The following is a 27,248-nucleotide window of genomic DNA, read 5'->3' as shown; positions in this document are numbered from 1 at the left end:
GGTCAATTGAAGACTTTTCTTTTTTTACAAGACTTTTGCTATAAGATTAGTATGTTTTCCTGAGTTACTGTGTATGGTATTTTTGCACTTTTATTATGATGTTAGTTTGATGTGTTTTATGATTATACTTTTTATGACTTATATAATGTTTTACCATGTAAAGCACTTTGGTCCATTGTTATGGTGTTGAAAGTGCTATACAAATAAATTTTGATTGATTGATTGATGCTGAGGTACAATAGACAGATGGTTGCTTTCTTTGTAAAGAACTGTGTTTGAGTAACTTTTTAGCTCATTGGCTTATAATTGTGTTTATAAAAGTGGTTCAGTATATATACACTATATAGACAAACGTATCTGGACACCTGACCATCACACCCGATCCCAACAGCCACTCTACAAAACCTAGTGAAAAGCTTTCCTTAAATGGATGTTATTATAATAGCAAAGTGGGGACTAGCTCCACTAGCTCCACTAATTGACTAGCTGTCAATTGTTTTTGAATGGAATGTTCAGCAATCATCTGGTGTCCAGATACATTTGCCCAAATAAGTGTACATTTGACTGGTGTTTGTATGTTTAGAGAAAAATGTGCCATTTTATGTATTTTAACTGTAATGAAAGAAATGCAATAATTAGATCATAACAAGAGCTGTGTTTAACCATGCAATGCCATACAATGCATTTATACAACAAGCATACAACAAAATTAAATTGGGAATTCTTTTTTTTTTAGTGCTTATATTTATATTTAGTGCTAAGTGCACATGACTAAACTCATGTTCTCAGTTTCCTTTAGCAATCTCATCTCTTCTAAAATGTTTAGAAGAGGTTAAATTATGGCTGGCACAAAATTTTATGTTTTTAAATGAAGAAAAGACTGAGGTAATAATGTTTAGCCCAAATGAGAACTCTCAGTCCTCAAGCATCAACCTAGAGAGTTTATCTGTTTTTAGATCTTCACAGGTGCAGAATCTTGGCATCTTTATTGATCAGCACTTAAAATTTGACAAACACATCTCGTCTATTATTGGGTCTAGCTCTTACCAACTGCGGATTCTCTCCAAAATTAAACACTTTCTTACGCCTAAGACTTTAGAAATGGCTGTTCATGCGTTTATAACCTCTCGCTTAGATTACTGTAACTCTTTATATTGCGGTATATCTAAAACTCAGATTACCCGGCTGCCAGATTTCTCTCTAGTTGTCGCAAACATGAACACATCACTCCCATTCTCAAATCTCTACACTGGCTGCCGATTTCTCAGAGAATAGATTTTAAGATTCTTCTCTTTGTCTATAAGTCTCTCCATAATACCGCTTCTCTCTACTTATCTGAACTTCTTCATCCCTACTCTCCTATTAGAAGTCTTCACTCATCTGACCAGGCCATGTTGGTGGTTCCTCGTGTATGGCTCAAGCGTAGAGGAGAGCGTGCCTTTTCTGTGGCCGGTCCTAGACTATGGAACTCCCTGCCACTAGAGATTAGGACGGCACCCACCATTTCTAGTTTTAAGTCCATGCTAAAGACCCACTTATTTTCTTTATCCTTTTCATGATTGCCCAGGGGTTTATGTCTGTTTATATCTGGTTTATGGTTTATATTTAATTCACTTTCTTTTAAACTGGTTATTTTATTTATATATATATATATATATATATATATATATATATATATATATATATATATATATATATATATATATATATATATATATTACTAATTCTTATTTTAGTTTCTTGAACTACTTTGTGTATGTGTGTATTTTTAAGTGTACAGTATGTGAAATGTCAAACGCATGGTGAAGCACTTTGGTCAGCTGTGTGGCTGTTTGTAAATGTGCTATACAAATAAAGTTGAACTTGAACTTGAACTTCTACCCCTGATAATTTACTGCTGGCTGGAGTCTCGTCGCCCGGTGGTCACCTTGCCAGAGATTGATCTGCATGATCAGCCAGTGTCTCATGGGATTGTTGTGGATGGAGACACCCAGAGCCTGTCATGCCTTCTTTAACCCTCTGAAGTCTGAGGGTATTTTTAGGGCCTGGAGAAGTTTTGTCATACCCTGACATTTGTGCTTTTTTCAGTGACTTATAAAGACATAAATGGCTAAAGTCTAATATCACTGTAATCAGCACAAACTGGACTACAATACTATGTGAGCAGCATGTATGTACATGATTGTGTTTTTGAGAAAACAATGTTTATGCGTGGATAGTGAAAAATGAAATATTTTAAATCACTTGAATAAGGCCATAAAACACATACAGAACATCGGTTCACAAGACTTTTGAGAACTGGATCTTGTAGCCTAGAGTTTTTGCTTCAAAATTATGTGAAAATCATCTTGTTTACTCGCTCACAGAAAACAATATATTGATTTAAATTTTCTAAGACACTTTTTGTTTGTAAAGGGCATATGCGAGTAGGCGTCAACTATCATGAATATTAATGTGATTCTCACCTGAGAAGACAAAGGCCTGCATAATGAGCTGCATAATGAAACGCAATGTGAATTTTCTGTTTGTAGTTTATTTAGAATATTTAACTATCACACAAAATCACTTTAGAAGTTAGTAATAACACAGAAGACACAATCAGGAAGCCCACTAACCTACTCTGTCACATAGTACCCAGAATTGAACAGTTATACATCTTTGTGCCACTCTAGGAAACAGTTCCTTTTCAGCTGAACACACAAGTGAACATCACATGCCTGGCATTTCCAAGTAGTGTCCTGCCTCTTACCATGCTTTGCTTTGCAAAGCACACAGGTCCAGATTTCATGTTCTGAGTCATTCCTGTGTCTCGGGGGCATGTACGTGATTACCTGAATCACCTCAGTTCATTTCCATAAGAACAGCGCGCTCAGAGGGAGGCGGGAACTGTTATTATCTGTAATTAGGCGAAACAGGAGAAACCGGACCACTCCTTACTCCTTCATACAGATTACATAAAAATAGATTATTTGTTTTTGACTTGAATTTGTTTATTTAAAAGTAGACATTTCAAGCTTTCTATGAATATATTTATCTCGTATTTGAGGCAAGTATTCGCTGAGATTCTTAACTCTGGTTCACTAGGTTACATACTTAAGATACCATGAGTCTAAAACATTGTTCAAGTGTTGTTGTTTTTTTGTTTTGTTTTTTATAAACATATATGCAACAAACAAGGAAGGAAGTGCTAGTTGAAATGTTTCCTGAATGAGTAGGTCTTCAACCATCGTTTGAAAATAGCCATTGATTCAGCTGTCCGGACCCCTAGGGGAAGTTCATTCCACCACCTTTGTGACAGAATAGAAAAGAGTCTTGTTGTATACTAGAGATGGTGGAACCAGTCAAGCAGTGCTATTAGCTCTGAAGGAGCGAGGTGCAGTGCAAGGAGTGATGAGGGCTTTGAGGTAAGAGAGCTGGTCCATTTTTGGCTTTGTAGGCCAGCATCAGTGTTTTGAATCTGATGCGTGCAGCTACCGGAAGCCAGTGGAGGGATCGCAGCAGCAGGGTGGTGTGCGAAAAGTTAGGCAGGTTGAAAACAAGCCATGCAGCTGCATTTTGGATCATTTGCAGAGGACAAATTGTGTTCATAGGGAGACCTGAGGGTGGACAAGAGAGTCTTGTGGTTGACTGTATCAAACGCTGCTGAAATGTCAATGAGGATAAGGGCGGATGACTGATCTGGTTTGGCTGATCTAGCAACATGTATTCTCAGAGACATCCGAAAGGAATGTTTCTGTAGAATGAGTTGCTTTAAAGACAGACTGGTTGGGATCTTGGAGGTTGTTCTGTGATAGAGATAGACAGACAGTTCCGCCTGATAGAGATAGACAGACAGTTGATTATAGACAATGCGTTCAAGAATCCAGAGCAGGTTTCTTTCACACTTTCTCTCAGGTCTCTTGAAAGTAGTTCATACCTGGCCAGATGCTATGGATCTATTGATGATAGTGGTAATGAAGGGCAGAAGGTCTTGTGAGATGGTCTGGAGCATAGTGGAAGGGAGTGGATCCAAGTGGTAGGATTGCAGGACTGGAGGAGTTGTAAAATCTCTTCTGCTGCTACAGTTGAGAAATGCGACAGCGAAGGAGTGTGGGAATCCAGACTGTGAGATGGAATTGCAGTCGGGGCAGAATAGAAGGTCATATCCTCTCAGGATACTTTTCCTTGCCGCCATCACCTCTGGCTTGCTCATTAGGTATAGGGATAGATATATAGTATTTTAAATTTTAAGTTAATCTTTTTTTAATTAATTTTGAACTTTAATTGTATATATTCATTTCTTCTTCTTCTTCTTCTTCTTCTTATTATTATTATTATTATTAATATTAATATTATTATAAATGTATTTCTTTTTCTCTCTCTTCTGTTTCCATACTTCTGTAAAGCTGCCTTGAGACAATGGGAAATTTTTAAAAGCTCTATACAAATAAAGTGAATCGAATTGAATCGAATCGAATCGAGTCGAAGTGAATGTTGCTTATCCACTTATGGTACGGTGTAGTGACAGCTGTAATTGTCGCACGAGGTCACTACCAAATGTACCCTACTAAGTGCAGTACACGTTGTTGGTGACTCTCTGCACTACGTAGTGCGCTAAGGGACCAATTAGGGAGTCGTTTGGGATTCGGCTCAAGCGCGCTTTAAAGCACATACGGAAAGGCGGAATGACGTGAAATCAGGTGGAGAGAAAATCGCCTTTAGACCGACGGAGCGATGTCGCAGACGTTCGGCGGACCTTCGCGTTAACAAAGTAACCCGTTTTAAAACGGAAACTGTATCGAAAACAACATTATAATAAGCTTTTATTAGATTATAGGCAGTAGGTAATGTCTTAGAGAGGGTTTGTTTTGCCTGAAATAACCTCGGAGCGTCTTTTTGGATAAACGGAGACGTTTGTGATTTTCGGATGAAGTGAATAAGACTTGAGACTTAAGACGCCTCACGTTCTGAGAGGTAAGAGCCACTTCCGGCTATTTCCCATGCAGTTTGGAGTAAAGTTCGTGTGTTTCTACATGACACGGTGTTTATTAATGTATTAGTGCTGTTTAAAAGTTTTTTTGACTATTAATTAATTTGTATCACGTGCATTTGTGTCATATTAGGCTTTAACATACGCGTCGGTTTCTAAAAATAGTGACCTGTCAACACAATATCCAGTTTGTTAGATAAGCAATTGTTATAGCGTCCCTTTATAATAAATCCATTAATTAAGTTATGTGTAGATGTGCGCGTGTGCGTGTGTGTGTGTGTGTGTGTGTGTGTGTGTGCGCGCGGACTGTGTGGTCTCATCTGTTCCATATAAGAACATGAGTGGTATCTAGTGCAAGCTTGTGTAGGACTACAGTATGATCCTGGATCTGCCCTTTATTGTATATTACTGAAAGCTTCAGAGGATCCTGAAAGTGCAAAAAAAAGCCCATTTTCATGATGATTCCATTTACCTTGATCACCTGAATACGTGGAAATGACATATCCAGGTGATATGTATAGCTTGTAGTGTAGTGTCAACATGGCGAAAAATGTTACATGGGAAAATTATGAATCAAGGGATCATAATGCATGGTAATGGATTCTAATGCATGGTAAGGGATCATAATGCATGGGATCATAATGCATGGTAAGGGATCATAATGCATGGTAAGGTTTCATAATGCATGGGAAGTGTTTCATAATGCATGGGAAGTGTATCATTATGCATGGGAAGTGTATCATTATGCATGGGAAGTGTATCATAATGCATGGGAAGTGTATCATAATGCATGGGAAGTGTATCATAATGCAGGGTAAGGGATCATAATGCATGGAGACTGGTGTCTGGTAGGAAAAGACTTTTGTAAGGAATTATGTAAAAACTTAAGTTGTAGATTTTGCATGAGGTTTTACGCTTTCAACCCCTTCCAGGTTCTGAAATTGTTTGCGGTGGCTCATCCAGCCCAACGTATCAGATCTAGAAAGATCATGATTTAATTACAAATATCACTATTATTAATTACTGGGCTACGTCAGAATCACATTTAACACATTGCAGCATATTACAAGAGCAAATAAGGCTTTATGAATTAGAAGGAGAATAAAAAATCACATTTTTTTGGATTCCTCGCCTTATGCCCATTGTTGTGATTTGTTCTAGAGCCTGATCAGGATAAAACCGTGACTGATAATTAATGAACGAACATCAATGTAGGGGTGCAGCAATGTACATTTGCATTCTAGTAAAAGTTTAATGGTAACAAATCAAGCAAAATGATTTGAGTCAAAAATGTATAGTACAGTGTTATTTAAGTGAATAAGAGAACATCCAAATAAAACTAGTGAGCAAACTATTGATGCCAAGCTGGCTAAGGCATTTCATCTCTTGGATGAAATATATATCTCATATATAGTACAGCTTGGGAAAGGCACTATATAAATTACATATTATTATTATTATTTATTATTATTATTACATGAACCCTTTCAGTCACCTCTTATTTTTATTCTGGCTGATTGTTTCCATTACCATACATAAGCCTTTGAGGTAAACTCGATTAAGAATTTTCCTGTGCTTGTACAGAAACTTATCAGCATTGTAGTTATTTAGTATAGGCAGCAAAATCCAGAAGCATGTAGATGTGTTAAGCTGGGCTTCATGTGTATAATATTCTCAAACCTTGTTGCTTGTTGCTCTTTGCATGGCCTATTGATTCAAATGTTTTGCTCTTTCAAGGTGACGAATTGCTCTGGTATTCTCCTGACACTGTTTTATTGAATCCTTAATAGCTGAAATAAGACCGATGATTAAAAACAATGAGAAACAACGTTCAGCTGAACACCAACTGAGCAGTGTTTAATTCAATTTAGTCAGATATGTATGCTGTCAGACAGGAACTATGTTGTTTAGCCCAAGTTGTTAACCACTTTGGTGGATGTTTCTACCAAGAATTTCCTGTTTATTTTTCTCAAACTTTTACACTCCACCCAGCTTTACCAGGGTTATTTAATAAAACAATATAAATACCCAGAAAGACCCATGTAACCAGGGTTAAAATTGTTTGGGTTAAAAATCTTTTCTCTCATTCCGAACACCGCCACATCCCCAATTACAAAAGGGTGTGCAAACTTATGCAACCAGGCTATTCTGATTATTTAATTTTCCCCAAAGCTTTTCTGATTGTTTTTCTTTTAATTTCACATTCAGGATGAAAAGAAAATCCTTTTTTTTTATGGTTTAATACTTGTTTATTTTTTTAAACTGCCATATTAACAGGGGTGTGTAACAGATCCATTGTGGTTTTAGATGTCCGCATCAACATTGTGGCTTTTGTTGACATTTCTTGTGGTACTGTAGATGTCATGTGATAGTGATCCAGTGGCTGAGAACTGGCAAGACCAAAACACAGAAACTGCGTAGCCAGTTCTTAATTGTTTTCTTAATTATGTGGCCTGCCTAAAACCTAAAATTTAGAGAATTCTGATTCAGTTGCTGCACTTTGGTCAGTAAGTCCTAATACTTAATAATAATCAGTGGCCATGAATTTGGTCTGCTCTTGAACTTGATGACTCTGTTCTCACCTGCAAGAAAGGAGGAAAGCAAACCAGTGAAAAAATAGCAGTGCGGTTTTTTTAATGGTGGTCTAATAAACATCCACTTGTGTTTGGATGGTAGCTGCTTCAAGTCCCCAGGCAACCAATATGTTCAGCCAGAAGGATATTAAATTTTTCGGGTGTTCAGACCTCAGCTAGTTAAAAACTAGCAACAATTTCTGCTCTCTTATTTATCTACAAAAACAGCCCTAGGTTACTATCTTGGTTCAAGGCTGTACTGCATGTTCACACATGATTGTACAGCTGCTAATGTCACCAACTGGTGCTTTCACATTTGTGCATTAAATAAAGCATTCAGGTGAGAGGTGAAGATCTGGACTTAAATGTTAACAAGGATAAAAACCTCTGTCTGGGATCTGTTCCAGGAACAGGCTTTGAAAAATTCCATGCTGAATGATCCAATTTATGCTCCTACAGATTTGTTAGTTCTGGAAAAAAACAAAAAAAGATTGTTGGTTAAATCAAGCACAGTAATGGATTGGGGATGTGCACAGTGAACTTTAAAAGCACTCTTCAGTGAAGCTCTGAAAATGTAATCAATTATGGCTCGCAGCCAAAAAAAGTCACATGTAATGTTCCACATTTTCTTTTCAGCAAGAGAGCAAAAAGATGTGCGATTTATTACAAATTCTAACAATACAGATATAGAAAAAACAGGAAATGCTTAAGATTATCATGTACTAGAATTAGTACATCATATCTAGCGTTCAGTATTTTTTAAGTGGGATGTAACTCCACCCGGTTACCAAACAAACTTATATAAACACAATTTAAACAAATAAGCTTTAAGCAGTAGCCTGTGTTTTCTGATCCGAAAAACGGATCATGGCATAACGAGTACTTTACTTTATAACCATAAGATACAATACGAGGTCCAGAAAATGACCGTGGCTTACCAGCACCACATTTCACTCCAGAGGAGCAGACTAAAGTCCAGTCAACAATTAATAGCTGATTCAAAATTTTAAAGCACTGTCATACATCTTATCTTATAAATCATATATGGGTGTGACATAAACTGCAAAACAATGCTGTAAAAATGCAGTAGAAATATATATATGTAGCAAATATATTTTACCTCATTTCCACGTTGATTGAAATGGAACACATTTTGGTGTATGTGGTTTCTACAAAAAACAGCAATTACTGTTTGCTGCATTTTCACTGGCGGCAGCAGTGCATTTTAAGACCCAACGAGACACCTGGGTGAAAGATCAGAGCCAGCACTGATGGGGAAAACATATTTATTTCTGGGGCGATGCACAACTCGCGAGTCACCTGCGAGTGACGTACTTTCGTTTTTGGGAGGAGTATAGCGCTGACGTATGTGGCTTGAACAACCACATGCATTTACACCTGTCCAGTTTCATCTGAAACGCGTCCCAGACCACCTCCTGAAGTGGTGTGAACCATCGGATTTATATCCGTCTCGAAACCGTTTCGGAGAGCATTTACACCTGGTCTTTTTACGATCGGATAGCTATCGGATCACAGAAAACACATGAAGTGACCAGGTGTAAAAAGCCCCTAAAAGTCTGAGACAACATTTAAATTATTTTTTTTTAATGTTTAACAAAACGTTAAGCAAATGTGTGATATCGAGCAGGTTAAGTGCTTTGTACGAAAAGGTCAGATTTTCCTCAGGTCTAATCTCTTCTATTGGAGCATGTGTTTTGATGACACTCTGACCATCAGGACCATGAGGTTTTATACAAACATGTAAAGTCCGTATCGGCAAAAAAAAAAAAAGAGGACCAAATGCTCAGAAACTTATCAGAAATATCAATAATGCAATAAAAATCATTGTATTAAATTTGAAAATCCTGCAAAATAGAAGCATTTTCTCTAAAGGTCTCAGTTTTGGCCCCCACAGTGTCACTGAGGAAAAAGAAACATCAATACTTACTGTGAGGAAGGGTTTAAACAGACATTTATATTTAGACCTTGTCTAAATATTTGACATTTATTTATAAGGACACATGGTAGAGAGACAACACATGCCTGGTTCACAGGCTAAAAGCTTTTCCTTCACGTGCTGTATAAAGAAACAAATTTGTTTATTAAATCTAGGGTTCACATTAAAATGCAGAAATAATATAGAGTTTTTTTGTTTGTTTTTTTTTTGTTGTTTTTATAATAAATACATTATCAAGAATATTATCCTTTTGAGGGGGCACGGTGGTGGCTTAGTGGTTAGCGTGTTTGCCTCACACCTCCAGGGTCAGGGTTCGAGTCCCGCCTCCACCTTGTGTGTGTGGAGTTTGCATGTTCTCCCCGTGCCTCGGAGGTTTCCTCCGGGTACTCCGGTTTCCTCCCCCGGTCCAAAGACATGCATGGTAGGTTGATTGGCATCTCTGGAAAATTGTCCGTAGTGTGTGATTGCATGAGTGAATGAGAGTGTGTGTGTGTGTGTTCCCTGCGATGGGTTGGCACTCCTTCCAGGGTGTATCCTGCCTTGATGCCCGATGACGCCTGAGATAGGCACAGGCTCCCCTTGACCCGAGTTAATTCGGATAAGCGGTAGAAAATGAATGAATGAATTGTCCTTTTGAGAGAATAAAAGCACAACAGCGTCTTATGTTCACACTATTATGATCATTTCCTTGGTAAATAACACCAAGTATTTATGACTCGGGCTGATCTTGTGCATGGAAAGCCTTTTCAATGTATTTTCTACGTTCTCTATACATTAAAACTACATAAAGGATTTAGGTTTTGGGGTTTTTTTTCTTTCATACGTCTCATGTCAGGTTGAACCTACTGTATGACCCTCACCTCAAAGGCAATTAGGCACAAAGCGGATTAGGGTTTGGATTTGACGTTTGGCTTCATGGAGCCTTTGTGTGACTGTCAAGCTTATAAAATTATAAAAGGAACATTTTAACAGCTGCTGTTCTTCCGTTCTAAGAGCTGCTTTGACGTGGTGATTACATATGACACAGAAGAAAAATTCAACCAGACAGAAGCTCCATGTGCTTGCTTTAGCACACAAAATTGCTCAAGGTTGAATTCCTGTTTTGTTCAATGTCTCATCTCCTTTTTATCTGGTTCACATAAAGAAGAAGAATACGATGAAGGAGCAGAGAGAAACGATAAGAAGGTGCAGACAGGGATTTTTTTTTTTTCCACCTTGTGTTCGATCATGTGTGTGTAAGATGAACCTAAAGGTACTGTAGATTTTTATGAAGGCTGCTGGATTACACTGGGTTTTCTTTGTATTATTAGGGCCCGAGGTGGATTTTTTGTCAGCTGCATGCGGTAAACTTTTAAATACTCCTCTTAGGGGATTCATGCAGACCAGACTTAGCCACCATGATGCAGAGATATTGGAGATGCAAAATTGCGAACGGATTTTTGATATCTCAAACACTGTTGCCATGGCATCGTGTCAAAGTTTACTTTTATTTCAGGCATATTTAAGGCTTTTGGCGTGCTTAGATTAACTTGAAATTTGACACATACATCACATTTGTCGGCTGTTAAGTGTGGACAAAAAGGTCAGACGAAGGTGTGTCTCTTAAGTGGCTCACTAGCGCCCCCGTTTGTCTAAAATGTGGGGTTTCATTTACCTACAATCCCCAAATGGGTCAGTAACAACATAAAATAGTCGACTGATATTTACCCACTTGATGCACTTGCCCACCGTGCATTGTTTTCTGGGAGGCACCGTATAGCGATAAACAAACGTGCGAGGGCCCTGCCATCGCTGTGGCATCACAGGGTATTTCAAGCGCAGCTTCTGAATCACAGCTGAATCTCTAACGTGTACAGAGAGAACTTCTGGATGTTTTTTTTTTAACACCTCAGACTTGTGTAAAGCAAAATGAGTCATATGGACCTAATCCTAAAATGATTTTTAAAGAAACCATGTATTCCATATTCAAAAAATGCAAAAGACAATTCAGGGATTATTCAAAAAGGCCAATCTTATGACAGAAGAAGACGCCAACACAACAAATAATCCAGACTTGAAGAGGACAAATTCATATTATTTTACTAGGAGTTACTCTTAGTATTGAGAGCATGTAGGCTGTTAATTACCAAGCAACATCTGAGAATAATTAGCGGATATAACCACTCAAAATAGCTTATGTTGTGTGACAAGGTTTACGCTATACCACAACACCCCTGAACACTCGAATCAGATTAGTGCTGGATTTGCTATGAGTACAGATTTGACATAAATAATAATCAGTGGAAACCTGTGAAACTTACAACATGTTCTATTATTGTTTCCATAATAACGGTTAAGGTACTTGTGTGACTGATGCTCCAAATCATCCCACTACTAGTGAGCCTGTATGTCTGTTTCGCTTCACTGTGTATTGTACCAGCTATTTTTGGTTCAAATGACAATTAAACCACTTGAGATGATGATGATGATGATGATGTTGGCACAGAGCTGAGAAGTGATGAGGGAGGAAATTTCTTACTGCGCTTAATGTAACTGAATGTAACTTAAGCCTCACCGCACAAGTGATCGTTGGCGTCTCGCAAAGAGGCAACAGTCTTCAGCTTAAATAGATTTTTCAATTTTTTAATATAAAAAACATGCATTTGACCTTTTGGATTCATATTTGAACGCTTTATTACTTTGCTGTTTATCTGGTGCATAAACCAAAGTACTAAAGCATTCATATATTACCGATTATCATTAAGTCGTGCCTATATTTTTACTCAGATTCTTGAACTGCTGTTTGTAATAAGTGGCCTTGAGTGGTTTTAATATGGTTCAGCTCTCAGTGCAAGCAAAAAGGTTAATGCTTGGTACAGCTTTGGAGGCTTTGTATTAAAACCACTGACCTGTGAAGGGAGTTATTATCTCATTACATTGGCACCCCTTAATGAGTGAGAGATATTACACAGTAAAATGAACAGGCAGTTCTCAAAACTTGTGTTGGACGAAGATAAAATAGGCAAATGTGTGGATCTGAGCAACGTAAAGGCCAGGGTGTAATGGCTAGGCAGCTGAGTCAGATTTGTGTAGGTCTTGTATACATCTTTGGTACTAACCCCTGCAACACTAACAGCCCACAAGTATCATTAAGTGAGTCATTAAGTTGGATAACTGTATGTCTGTATAAAGAACGTGTGTGTGTGTGTGTGTGTGTGTGTGTGTGTGCATAAAAACAAATAAATAAAACCATGAAACTCATTAGAAAAGACTGGGCTTCACTGCTGTCAGCCAAGAACAGAAACCTAAAGCTACAACGAGCAAATGATCACCAAATCTTGACCGTTAAAGACACTAAAATGGCACAGGTTCCTGGTTCTTTTCCTGGGTCTGTGCCCATTGTAATCTGACACCTGTTTTTTGGCTGGCAGAAGAGGAACAGAAGTAGAAACCTACAGTATGTGGTCTTCTGCCCACCTCAACTGGGAGTTGCTTTTTTTGCTCTCCATTGTTTAAAAGAGGGATTGAGGTAGTGTAGACCTCATTCTTGCTTTTTTTTCGGTCTCTAATCTGTGTCACAATCAATGCGTTTCCACCTACAGAACTGTGACTCACTTAATGTTTTGTGCTTTGTTTCTCACACCCTTATGTGTAAATCCCAAGTGCACAGCATTTTATAGGAAAAACTTGATCCAGTTGGTTTAGCACCATCACTCACGCCACTGTACAAACAATTACTCTAAGGTGTTGCCCTTGTCTGCATTTGATTATGACTTGCCTAAGAAATTTAGTGCATTATTTAAATGAATGGTAGAAGATGATTAGTTTTAGTGTCAAGCGTATGGCAAAGCGTATTTTCATTGCAATTTTAACATTGCTCTAATGATTATATAAACTAAACGTGTTTTCAGGTGTGTTTATAAAGTTTAAAGTAGTCTTTAATTTTTTCTGACATTCTTTTCAATGCTCACACTTTTGTAAACATTCTCTGGTATGGCACTCCTGCCGAAGCCATAATGCGCTGCTCATTAAATGAGCATTGAAGGGTATTGAAACAAATGAAAGCAACCACACACACACACACACACACACACACACGCACTCTCTCTGAAAGTATTTTTCTGCAAATGCTCCATGGTTACTCGGACATGGTGTGTATGAATCATGAGTCGCACCTCAAGCTCCCATCTCTGGTCAGAATGAATGAATGTGCTGGTGGGCTCAGGAAAACCAACAGGCCTGGAAGGCCACAGGTGAAGAAAAACTCTGCATAACACTTGGCCAGATAAAGAAGTTCCTCCAGGAGGTAGGCGTATCTGGGTCAAAGTGAAAAATTAAGAGAAGCCAACACCAGAGTAAATACTGAGGGTTTATACCACTGGAAAGCGTAAAAAAAATGAAGAATGCAGATTGGATTTTGCCCAAAAATAATAATAATTATAATAACATCTTGATGGGAATGATGGGAAAACATCCTGTGGACAGATAACACAAAGAATAATGAAGAGACAAGTATGGAGAAGCGAAGGAACTGATCTGAAGTATACCGCTTCATCTTATAATGTGCACATGTATGGTTGCCAATGACCCTGTTACTGTTTTTTTTTTCTACACATATGTTTATATCTGTTTATATTTTCAAAGTAAGTAAATCATGATCTCAATCCTGTTTCAGCTCTCTGAGATGCTTTAAGTGCTTGTTCATTACCATGTAAAATATGAAGGCATTATCTTCAACCACCAAATTTCTGTTTTCTGTAATGTTCTCCATCAGAAGGAAGAACACGCGTCTCTCACTGAAAGCCAAAAATAATTCATTTGTTTATACCGATTAGTCAATTTCCATTCTGCCAACAGACTAGAACACCAGACTGTGCTGCGAAAAAGGGTTAAGACGAAGAAGTAAAATGTTGTGGCCAGAATCCAGGTGAGCATGCATTTCATAGCACAGCAAAGCTCACCTATATGTATGTTTCTTTTTCTTTTTTTTCCCCCTTTCTCTCAGGACTTACTGGTGTTTGCTAAGCGATGCTGCGGCTAATGCTCCTCTTACTTTACTGGTGGAGCCATGCCGGAGCTTCCCCACAGTCCTCACACTCCGCAGCCCATCAGGGAGGTGAGTCAGGCCAAGGTCAGAGCACAGCTTTTTACAGTCCTCATGCCTCACATTGCTTTAGTGAAAGCACATGTTTTGAAGTTACTGAGTTAGACACATAATGGAGCTGCTGTTTTCTCCAATTGGAGATAATGGCTCTCAGTGTTGTTCACTGGAGACCCGGGGCTTTAGAAATGTCTTTGGAGTTCTTCCATACTGGAAAACCTTGATGTACTTCAATGCCTTATCATCTCTTGTCAAATTATATTTGATTGTGAAATAGCGTAATGATTCCTGAGGCGTTTTTTGTCTAATTCTCACTGAGGCCAGTTGATGCTGGATCATTTTCTTCAACAAGGTTGTCTTTGTTGCCTATAACATTTAGTCTAAAGATCAGTTCACACATGCAAAAATAGAAGAAATACTTTTCTTAGCACCGGACTGAATAATATTTTTTGGAACATATTGTCAGATGACCGAATTGTTAACAAAGAAGCTGTTTAAGATTCAAAATGTATTTTTGTTCCTTTCGGAATACCAGAATTATAACATTTTAGCAAAGCAGTCAGAAATTCATATTACTCTCTGCCCCGCATCAGTCTTCACATCACTGTGTATCATTGTGCATCATGTTAGTCATGTTTAAAGTTTGTCTATCTAATATATGTCCTACTATATGCAATATTCTTGAGAAAGACTCGTCTATTTTTAATATACTGACTTTTTTGTAATATTCATCCTGTCAGGCCAAAATGATGATTCGAAACTCTGTGACAATTTCAAAAAAAATTAAAAGAATAGAAAAACAAAAGGAAAACTGCTTGATAATTACGGGTCATTCTGGCCTGCACTGAACATAGTACTGAAAGCATAACTGCTTCTTTATGACTCACAATCTTACTCACACACACATGCGCACACAAAATGTGCTTCTAATTTAATTTCCTGCAGCTGGCATCTGTGTTCGTCATAAGCTTATAGGAATGTGTGTCTGCAGTCCTTCACCGTGGCTAGTATTAATACATCTGTCAGTCTTCAGTATTGTGGTACTCTTAAATGCTCGGTGTGAAGAGATTCAACCTGAACCTGAAAAACTGCTTTCATATCTATTTACGCATGATGGAAAAATGAACACACCTCATTCATCACTGCCAGTTAGACGTATCAAGGGATCATTTCTTGAGTCTAGTCAAATACATTTTCTGCCTTACCAGGCCAAGGTTTTATGCATTTGAATCAGGACCGACCCAGACAGAAGAATCAGATAACCAAGATGACGTTTGAAATCACTGTCAAAGATTTTACAACAAATGTGTTGACTTTGGCTCCAGTAATGCACATAGCACTGCTTACGTTTTTAAGCATAGTGCTAAAGCTGAGCAGCTAGCAGCAGTCACATCATCAACAAATGCAAGAGTAACAGTGCTGTTAGCAGTCACATGTGCTTCAGGACATGAGCATTTATTTCTCTTTTCAATTTTCGCTTCTTTCTAGAACGGAATGCTTAAAATGAGCAAGAAAATGTAAAGCATAAAAATAGTGAAATATGTCTAGATTAGCTATGGGATTAAAGTTCTTGTAATCTGTTTATGGGAAATATTAGATCATTGTAAATATATTCAAAATATTTGAACCTGATAAAATTCACTTTTGCTTGTGACCTTTTCAAGCTTCAGGCAGTCATCGTGAGTTTCCGTTTATATTTTCACCATCATTGCATTTTAACTGATGTTGTTCGAGAAATGATCTCAAAGTCTTTAAAAGCACCAGGCTTCATAATGAGGCTAAATCTGTTTTGATGAATTGTTCCCGACAGATTGGTGCTAGCATTAGCTAGCAAGTCTTAAGCAGTGGATTAAGGAAATTGGCTTGACAACAAGAGCAGTTAGAAACCCAAATGTTTGGCCATATGCTGAAATCCTACTTTGATTGGTGGATTAGAAAAATGCTTCCTTGTGTTAGAATAATCAGGTTGCAGATCAGTGAGCTGCTATGATGCCAAATGTTTGAAGATACTTAAAATGTGTGGCTATGAGGTTTCATATATATGATAATGAAGAACTATTTAACATTTTTGAAAAGTTATCGCTTGTTGTTAATTAAACACAGTTGTTTCATTTTAATCTGGTCGGATCAGGCAGTTCTGAATGAAACGAATGGGTTTCCACACTTCAGATCATCGTTTGCAACTGACCTTTTCAGCAGTTCTCACGTCTGCAAGCTGATTTGTCTCATTATTTCTGCAGATGGCCTAAAGCCACACATATATTACTGCCGCTCTCCGAACATGGAAACCTTTACTTGCTGGTGGCATCCCCTTGACAACGGTCTCCAGGGAGATGACAACCTCACCCACAGGCTCTTCTACACCCTTGGGTAAGGCTGGGTAAAATGTTTAATGTTTGGTCTTGGAAGCATTATGTTCTGCCCTTTAATCTTGCAATTAAGGTAAAGCTCTAAAACATTTGCTAGACACTGGTATAGTCACATGTATAGTATAATATTGACAGTTATTGTTCTTAGCTTTCTCCCACAGTATTCATGAAACAGTGAATATGAGCGGACCTTACTTTTTAGCCCTTTAAAGGTATAAAAAAAAATTAATTGGACATTTGGCTACTCAGCTGTGTGTTCATTCGCTCTTATTTCACTTAGACATAAGCAGCTCCAAGATCTACCAAACCACCATGAGGCTGAAAAATCTAAACGCTTGCATTGTTTGGACCTGAGTGTATATCTGTACTTGTTCACACTGGCTAGCAATTTCAGTGATAATGTCCTTACATCCTTACATTCAGACCTTGTATTCACTCGCTAGTAATCTAAATAAATACTGCAGTTTATTTTATAAATGCCTAGATGGACCACAAATGGTTTAATACACCACCTGAAAGTATGACTTCTCTGTATATGCAGATGATGTATAACACCATCTTTTTTATAGTGTTGTTTTTTATTGTTTCTTTTAGTATGAAATTTCCTATTTGAAAGAAAACTTCTTATTGATGATTGTATGCTGCCATGCTTTTCAGTAACAGGCCTCCAACAGAGTGTCCAGACTATGTGAGTGGTGGACCAAACAGTTGTTACTTTGACACAGAGCACACAAGGATTTGGGAGGTTTACTGCATGAACGTAACGGCCCACAGCAGCAGAGGTTCATTCACCTCTAAAAAGCACTGTTTGGACGTGGCCGAAATTGGTAAGGCACAGTCGAGTCAAATTGTTTTGAGTTTTTGTTTATGGTCGAGACATTGTGACCGCACGCTTTACCAGTTTATTTGTTTCTGTTCACAGTCGAGATCGATCCACCATATAACCTCACATACACTTTAATGAACATGACTAAGGATGAAGCAGGTTGCACCGTATTAGTGTCCTGGCAGTACCCCATTGCTCAACATGTCCAAATTGGATGGATTACACTCATCTATGAGCTACGTTATAGAGCTATCTCTGAGCCCAGTAACTGGAAGGTACTGTGAAACATGTGTTTGGGGGGATGACCGATTCAATGAAAACCATTGGCTCTATTATGTGGTGGTGAAATTTATTTTCTGGCTTGATTTGTCTGCACGTGTCTCTTTACAAAGACAAATCAACACAAAGTTATTATTCTTTGTATGGAGTGATGATCTTTATCTTATGATGAACCATTTTATCCTGGATGGGCGTGACCTCTTCCAGGATGACAATGGATTTCATGTCAAGTCACGAGGGCTCACTGAATGGTTTGATGAGTGTGAAAATTATGTAAATCATATGCTATGACCATCTGTCACCAGATCTCAACCCAGTTGAACACAAGCGAGTGTTTATACTAATGTGTGATTTGTCGTTGTGTGATGTAGTGACTGACAATTAAAGTAACACGAGATGAAAAATGATGTGACGCTGCAGTGACTTGTCTTGATGTCTGCGCAGGTAAAGGAGCGGCTACGTGAACCTCATCTGGAGCTTCTAGGCTTGTCATTGGGGAGGTATGAAGTCCAAGTGCGCTGCCGCTCACAAAACAACCACCTGTGGAGCAAATGGAGCTCCCCAATTACCATCATCATTCCTTCCAGACGTCTGCCTGGTATACACACACATGCACACACACACATTTGAACACATTTCAAGCTCAAATACACCACAACCTCTTAAACCCCTGGCACTAAATAAATGACAGCATGGATTGTGTAGCCATGATGACATGCTATACAACACTATTTTGAGGGCTTGCTGATATGAAGCATTCCTGATATGAAGCATGAGCTCTCAGGTTTCTCCCACTCATCATCTGGGTCTGGCCATGTCGTCACTCCTGCTTGTGCATGTACATAGGATTTTGCTGTGAAGGCTTGTATGTTGCCATGGCGATGGTTAGCCATACTTATATTCATGCTGCTCCTTTGTCTTTCAAAAGCCTGGGTTTTTAACCTGTTGTCAGGATCACATGATCATCTGGAAAGGATTATTACAGCATTGATAATGGATATAAAAAAAGATTTGTGTGATTTAAAAAAAAAAAAAAAAAGATGCAGATATATATTGAAGTGAAAAACAAATAGAAACGTTTTAGGGGCGGGAAGTAAAATATTTATTTGACTTGGTTTCAGAATTGTGCAAAACCATTGGTAATATTTTGTTAAACAACTTTTGCTTTTAATACAGTATCCAGTCTCTTTGGACATTTTATTATATTCTTCTAGACGTTATTATTCGGAGCTATCCATCATTTCCTCTATCTTAACCAGTGCCCCAGTTGAACCCGAAGAGAAACAGCCAAATCGTAACCTACCACCATGATTCAAATGTCAAGAAGGTTTTATAGAAACAGCTGATCCCTCTTTTGGTGTTGAACAGAATTTCTTCATTGATGATGTGATGATTTATTTTTTAAACTTGAGTTTGAATATAATTAGCTCATTCATTCAGCAGCCACATGCCCCATGGCTTATGCAGACTTGTGCAGCCAGGATAGTTATGTTTTAATAAATGTTTCTTTTCTTGTTTTTCTTCATTTCCATGTCACATGTCACATTAGAGGTGGGAACAGCTCTGACATGATTTTATTTGAACAAAAACCTGTTATTGTTACCGTAGTGCGTAGATAAATGCCTACTCTAAATGGTTGCGTGTTATTTCGTATCATTGTCTTATAAAACGTATGAATTCTCCTTCAGAAACAATTTGGCTCCTATCCGCTCCTAAGACCATATAGGTTACACACACGTATTGACAAATGTAAGGGTTATTCAGGGTCCAGTCATACCTACATTGATCAATGGAAGAACTTTTAGAATGAAAGGTTTCAGCCAAAGTGATGGTGTTTCCATGGTAACTGCACCCCTCCCCCCTCTCTTTCAGATCACATGGTCTATGGTCTTGTACTAATGACTACCATTGTAGTCATAATCTTGCTCCTCATTGGACTTGGGATTATTCCACAAGGCAAGAGGTGAGGAGCAGACATCCATCACTCAGCACTTACACTAATACACCAATAATTGAAAAAACAAAAACTAAAAGGGTTAAATGTATTTTTTTACTGCAACAGCTGTAAATATGAATTAAACAAATGCTGTTGTTGAAATTCCAACGAGACATTTCCAATCACAGCCAATTAGTGGTGTGTCTGTCTGTATGTGTGCGCGTGTGCCTGTCTGTCTGTATGTGCACGCGTGTGCCTGTCTGTATGTCTGTATGTGCGCGCGTGTGCCTGTCTGTATGTCTGTATGTGCGCGCGTGTGCCTGTCTGTCTGTATGTGCGTGCGTGTGCCTGTCTGTATGTCTGTATGTGCGCGCGTGTGCCTGTCTGTCTGTATGTGCGTGCGTGTGCCTGTCTGTATGTCTGTATGTGCGCGCGTGTGCCTGTCTGTATGTCTGTATGTGCGCGCGTGTGCCTGTCTGTATGTGCGCGCGTGTGCCTGTCTGTATGTGCGCGCGTGTGCCTGTCTGTATGTCTGTATGTGCACGCGTGTGCCTGTCTGTATGTCTGTATGTGCGCGCGTGTGCCTGTCTGTATGTCTGTATGTGCGCGCGTGTGCCTGTCTGTATGTGCGCGCGTGTGCCTGTCTGTATGTCTGTATGTGTGCCTGTCTGTATGTCTGTATGTGTGCGCGTGTGCCTGTCTGTATGTCTGTATGTGTGCCTGTCTGTATGTCTGTATGTGTGCGCGTGTGCCTGTCTGTCTGTCTGTATGTGTGCCTGTCTGTCTGTCTGTATGTGTGCCTGTCTGTCTGTCTGTCTGTATGTGTGCCTGTCTGTCTGTCTGTCTGTATGTGTGCCTGTCTGTATGTGTGCCTGCCTGTCTGTATGTGTGCCTGTCTGTCTGTATGTGTGCGCGTGTGCCTGTCTGTATGTGTGCCTGTCTGCCTGTCTGTATGTGTGCCTGTCTGTCTGTCTGTATGTGTGCCTGTCTGTCTGTATGTGTGCCTGTCTGTATGTGTGCCTGCCTGTCTGTATGTGTGCGCGTGTGCCTGTCTGTCTGTATGTGTGCGCGTGTGCCTGTCTGTCTGTATGTGTGCGCGTGTGCCTGTCTGTCTGTATGTGTGCGCGTGTGCCTGTCTGTCTGTATGTGTGCCTGTCTGTATGTGTGCCTGTCTGTATGTCTGTATGTGTGCCTGTCTGTCTGTATGTGTGCCTGTCTGTCTGTATGTGTGCCTGTCTGTCTGTATGTGTGCCTGTCTGTATGTGTGCCTGTCTGTATGTGTGCCTGTCTGTCTGTATGTGTGCCTGTCTGTCTGTGTGCCTGTCTGTCTGTGTGCCTGTCTGTCTGTGTGCCTGTCTGTCTGTGTGCCTGTCTGTCTGTGTGCGCGTGTCTGTCTGTCTGTCTGCCTGTGCACACGTGTCTGTCTGTCTGCCTGTGCTCACGTGCCTGTCTGTCTGCCTGTGCGCACGTGCCTGTCTGTCTGCCTGTGCGCACGTGCCTGTCTGTCTGCCTGTGCGCACGTGCCTGTCTGTCTGCCTGTGCGCACGTGCCTGTCTGTCTGCCTGTGCGCACGTGCCTGTCTGTCTGCCTGTGCGCACGTGCCTGTCTGTCTGCCTGTGCGCACGTGCCTGTCTGTCTGCCTGTGCGCAGGCCAATTCAGCATGTTTATACTGTCCCAAACACAGTCACACTATAAATGGTCTAACACTTGCTTGATTATTCAGCACGCTTAATAATTATATCAAGATAACCCAATAATATCAAAAGAAAAATTAAAGGCCAAATAAGTGTGACGTCTTCTAAAGGTGCTCTTTGATTCTGTGATTTCTGCAGGATAAAAACTTTTCTCCTGCCACCAATCCCTAAACCCTGCATCAAAGGAATTGATCCCATGCTTCTTAAGGTATTTACCTCCTGCGAGATCACACAAATCTCCCTACAATTAGAGACTGAGTGTTATAACACAACACATTAGAACATTATCCTACACACACATGTACATATTGTTATACATATACATTCAGTGGAGAGCAAAATTAGAGAAAGTTCTAAACACTTAATTTTTTATTTCTGAAATACTGAATATCTTCATTGAACAGAATTTGTAGGAACACTAGCTGTGGGTATACCACTGTTCTTCGAGCATGTTTTACAGAATAACCAATGCACCTCAACAAAACCCTTTATGTTGAGGAAAACACAGAGCTGAAAATTACAGAACAGTAGCCAGTATAGCCTGAAAGATCACAGTGAAACTTTGACAGTTATACTGTAGCTGTCAGAAATTTGTAGAAAGTGTAGAGATGTTGCTATGAATAATTTCACACATTTGCGCCACAAGACATCACTAGTTTCTTACACCAGTGCTCTATGGTGGGATCTGGTAACACAATTCTTCTAGTCTCTTCAGTATATAGTGAATAATTTTTAGGGTTCAAGCGTGAAGCGCTGGAAACCTATTGTTTTTGTTAGGATTATTATTATTATTATTATTATTATTATTATTATTATTATTATTCCTCCCTAGAAACGGTCGTGCAGCCCAAACCGTAAGGCCTAGAGAGCTCAAACTTGGTCAGATGGTAGTACTGGTCACAGTTACTCAGGGCCAAAATCTCAGCGGAATTGGACAATTTGGGGCGCTTCAGCGTGTTTGTCCCCATAACCCCTAAACCCCTAAAACCCCTATGTCCAAATCTCAAGTGCTTTATATCTTTGGAATCCTTGGCTCATGACTTAAAAAACGTATATTTCCAATTTCATTTCCGCCATTAAATTTTTTCGCTATCGCGCATTTTATCCGAAACCTACTTTTGCTAACTAGTCCTAGGCTTTTCGCCTGATCAAGACCAATCCAGTGCAGTAATATTCTCTGGAGTCTCAAAGGCAATAATTTTCGAAAAAAAGTCGAAATTTTGATTCAGGGTCCTTAAGGGGCCCCAAAAAGTTTGGACTGTGAGGAGCCAGTTTTACTAAAATGTCAAAAACTCAAGAATTAAATGAGCTATCAACACCAAACTTGGGACACATGTGAAAGAGGTCAAACTGAGGTCACATTTCAAAAACCGTGGCGATTGGCCACTTCGTGGTGCTATAACGGAAAAATCTCTAAAAACAGCCATTTTTTTTAAAAAAAAGCCCTCTAGCGCCCCCAACAGTCCAAAAACCCAATGTTGTGCTGACTTGTAAGGCAAAGATTCTGATTCTGGTTCTGACTCGGAGTGGGTGGGGCCTAACCCGGAAGTAGGTGGGGCTTGTCTTGAAGTGGGCGGGGCTTTAATTACCGGTTAAACGCTAGCCAATGATGATTTTCATACAATCCGAGCACAAATATTGACTCGTATTACTCGTATAATACTCGTACTCGGCAGAAGTGCTTTATCCGTACCGGATACTCGTTTCAGCCGAGTATCCGGCTCATCTCTAATGGATATGACTTTGTTTATTTTAGGGAAAACTGGACGGGTGAGTACTTCACATGACATATGTTGTGGCACCCTCTGTAGCATGACATATGTAGCATGACATGACATATATTGTCATGTCAATCCAAAGGCCTTAAACGCTTGAACCCGGGAAATGCTGCTTGCAGCTTTAATTTTTATTATTTTTGTCCCCTTACTATATATTTTTCTCTACCTCTGCTTTCCTTTAGAAAGGCAAGATGGATGAGATTAATTATCACTTCTCCACCCTGCAAGGCTACAAGGCACCACGCTACCGTGGGGAGCCAGTGTACCACGTCAGCATGGACGAAGATGTCTTTTTATCTCGACTGAGCTCTATGACTAGCATCCAGGAGAATAAAGAGCCTCAAGACACACAGAGCCCTGACTGCACTGAAGACCAGCAGCTACTTCACACCCCTGATGTCCCTAGTCCGGACTGCCAAGACCCTTTCTTCTGTAGCGAAGAGACTTCAGAGCCGACCATGACCGAGGCCACTTTGTGGGTTTGGCCAAAGGATAGCCACGTGCAGCCGGAGCTGCTCTCATTCCCAGGGACGGAATACAGTATGATTGTAAACCCTGCACCTACAAATACCAGTATGCCACCCAAAACTCAGGAGTTATACACCTGTGTGCATGGAGTAACCGCCAACGAGATGGTACAGCTTGTGCCCTGCATGTCGAATTCACTCGGAGGTTCCTCTTATCTTGAGCTAAAAGATAAACCAGAGGAAGACACAAAGAAGCTCAGCCAGTTAACAGCCTTTATGGATAAACAAGAGGAAGTTCAAGCCAATGAAATGAGGTTTTACCCAAAAGAGGGGGAGCAGAATGAGTATGTTGTACCTTTTATTACCACAACCAACAGACAGGAGCTAGGTGTTGTGTAAATATGTACTGTATATGGCAGTTTGTACCCATCAAAAGTTGCTGTGAGTAAATTCTGGAACGGGTAAGGGTGAAAGGCGGGAAATCAAGTTTGGACCAAAAATGAGTTGTTCTGGTATTAATACCATTATATCTCTGATTTAAGAATTAATTATTTATTATTTAGGTTACTTTCTAACCTTGCCTTAGCTGCCTTCCTTCAGCCTTCAGCTGTATGTTTGTGTTATCAAACCTCTGCCACTAGGTGGCGGAGACGTTATGTTTTCAGGTTGTCCATCCTTATGTCTGTGCGACAATCTCGTTAGGCAGATATCTCACCACTGTAGCCAACAGATGAACTGATTAGACTTTGGAAGCGATCCAGACAGGCTCGAGGTCGCAGCAATATCTGAGTTTTTCTTTATTAGCTTTCCTCCTGTTTAAAGTATGTTGTAATGGCATTTCAGGCATACAGATTAATGACTAGAAGGACCAGCCATGTTGGCTATGGAGCATTTCCAGGCGACACCATTGAAATAAGAGTTCTACTTCTAAATGCCATTTTGTTTTGTCAGTTCTATTTAAAGATGTTCTTTGCTGTTCATGTCATTATGGAGTGTGTAAGTGTGCCCTCCTCTATTATCACCAGGATGTGAAGACGTTTTAGCACTCAGTATCTGATTGCAATCTTAACTGATTATCCTTATGGCCATTTTGCTATGGCAAATAACTATCTAAAAAGCTGATGAAAGCATGGGAAAAAAAATGGTATTCAGCGTACTCGCTGCATTCACTTAACATTTGTCAAACCGGCTCTTTGCCAATTATGATTTTTGCTGCTCTAAATCAAAGTTATAAAAGAACTAAAATAAAACATTTCTACTTTGTTTTGGTAAATTGTTTGTTTTCTTAAAATAGATATGCCAAAATATACTATTGGCAAAAAAATCAGTCAAAACAAAGCTTTTCGTCTTTTCTCAGTAGAATCCAGCTTAAACAACTTCCATTGGCTTTTTCCAGACAACCTCACATATATCAAGGACTTCAGCACACACGCAAAGTATAGATAGATGTACACACCTTTTTGTACGGTACCTGAAGAGTCGGTGTACATAAGTTTAGATACACACACACCTCTTTGTAACCATAGTAACCACTTTGTCATGTTCAAGACAAATGTAGCTCTAGAGCCAATCCCAGCAATATTGTGTATAAGGTAGGATAATTGGCTACCAGTCTATGACACATCCAATCAGCCTACTTGGATGTTTTTGGGAGGTGGAAGGAAACCAGACAACCCACAGTAAACCAACATGTATGCAGGGAGAACAGGGAAAACTCCACTCAGGCAGTAACCTGAGCTCAGGATCAAAAGCAGGACTGTAAAGATGTGATGAGGCAATAATGTTATCCACCCTGAGGACAATCATACAAAACAAATTACTGTACAAGGCATTTTGGGGTTACTTTTATCCTTAAGTCACGCTGAAGTACCACTTCATATGTCTGACCACAGCCAAACAAAATGAAAAACTAAACGTAAAAGTCCTCTTGTGTGCTCTCACTACTTTCAAATACATTCCTGACAAAGAGAAGCATTTACCTGAGTGCATCTATTTCTACCGCATGATCATAGTACAAAGAGCAATTTCTTGAAGAGATCCAAGCTATGCAGTGAATCCTCTAAACCAGCTCGACAGATGTCCTCAGAAACCTAATGGTTGTCTCTTGTTCTTTAAAAAAAAAAAAATCAATACAATCAGTAGGCTTATTTATTTATTTATTTTTGCCACGCACAAATACTTTATTCCTGTTTTTATATTAAACAAAGCACTGTGTGATCAATGCGAGCAATCTTTGCTCTTCTGTTGTTGTGTTTTTTTTGTTTCTTTCTTTAACCGTGCCAGTTCAGTAAAATTTTATTGATCATGTAATGTACAAACTTTAGAGTTTCAATGAGATGTTATTTTTTAACAATGGACATCCTTACAAAGCTGTGCATTTGCTGATCATCATTCTCTCTTTCTTTTATGATTCGTGATTTTATCTCTTCGTTGTATTAGTCCACTCTGTATTAGTGTTGTTTGCCACATTGTGATGTCATGTGACTCGTCGTGTGTTGTGCTGCTTAGACATGTTTGTGCCTTTTATTGTGACACAGAAATGCAAGATGAAAACAATAACTAGGGCGTGTGAACATGCAGTGAAGATGTGAACAGCTTGTATGTGTTCTGCATATACTGTAAATTAGATTGATGTATATATTTTTTAAATGTAAGACGAGACCTATTTTTGTTTCAAAGCACAAAATACACAAATACACACAGGTTTACATATAAGCTGTGCCTTCACTTTAAAGTTTTTCACCAGCAGATGGAACCACATGTCTCATAATGACCAGGACTACACACACACACACACACACACTGCAAGGCAAAAGCATGAAAGCAAGCAAGCAAAGATTATTGTTTTGTTTTGTTTAATTGTAATTGTCTTGTACAAATAAGACAATTTGTCAATTATAATTTGAATACAATTATTTGTTGATTTGTTTAAAAAAATGATTCTTTTTAATCCTGTTTAAACAGGAACACCAGTCCAGGAAGCTTAGTAAGGCTTTATAAATTAGTTATATGTACTTTTTGAGAGATTTAATCAAAAAATAGAGTCACTGACTCATTTTGCTTTCAGGATTTTGCCTGAAGTTTAAATAACAGAGAAAGTAGTGACTCTCTACTGCTTGCTCTATTTCAGTTCCTTAAATGAAAAACAATCAAGCCATCTAAAATAAACCTTATATTTTATCTGAATGTTATACACAGTACAGGATATAATTACTGATGGTTGTATAATGTATGTATGTAACGAGTGATGTAAATGATTTCCCACTGTATTGAAAATAAAAGTGGAAAATGTCAGGTAACGGATTGGACCGCAGTTCGG

At 39.1% G+C, this 27,248-nt stretch overlaps 1 protein-coding gene and 1 long non-coding RNA gene across 3 annotated transcripts; one reads left to right on the top strand and one right to left on the bottom strand.

Moving 5' to 3' along the window:
* Positions 1–4,645: 4,645 nt before the first annotated feature.
* LOC132839369 (prolactin receptor-like) lies at positions 4,646–27,228 on the top strand. Of its 2 annotated transcripts, none has more exons than XM_060860305.1 (9): positions 4,646–4,953; positions 14,484–14,594; positions 16,820–16,949; positions 17,606–17,775; positions 17,871–18,049; positions 18,498–18,651; positions 19,926–20,016; positions 21,823–21,892; positions 23,645–27,228. In XM_060860305.1, exons 2-9 carry the CDS (start codon positions 14,507–14,509, stop codon positions 24,326–24,328), a joined length of 1,566 nt encoding a protein of 521 aa, XP_060716288.1. In that variant the 5' UTR covers positions 4,646–4,953; positions 14,484–14,506; the 3' UTR covers positions 24,329–27,228. The 2 variants fall into 2 exon arrangements, with proteins under 2 accessions (XP_060716288.1, XP_060716287.1); XM_060860304.1 differs by having other exon boundaries at positions 4,647–4,953; positions 14,484–14,609.
* Positions 7,184–8,518, bottom strand: LOC132839713 (uncharacterized). Its single transcript, XR_009647756.1, has 3 exons — positions 8,481–8,518; positions 7,928–8,012; positions 7,184–7,551 (listed from the first exon to the last, which is right to left on the bottom strand). It is a non-coding gene; the product is annotated as an uncharacterized LOC132839713 (long non-coding RNA).
* Positions 27,229–27,248: the final 20 nt, after the last annotated feature.

This window comes from Tachysurus vachellii, chromosome 24, assembly GCF_030014155.1.
Source record: "Tachysurus vachellii isolate PV-2020 chromosome 24, HZAU_Pvac_v1, whole genome shotgun sequence".
NCBI classification, from domain to species: domain Eukaryota; kingdom Metazoa; phylum Chordata; class Actinopteri; order Siluriformes; family Bagridae; genus Tachysurus; species Tachysurus vachellii.
The sequence above is the reverse complement of the archived record's forward strand: the minus strand, read 5'-3'. Positions and strand labels throughout refer to the sequence as shown.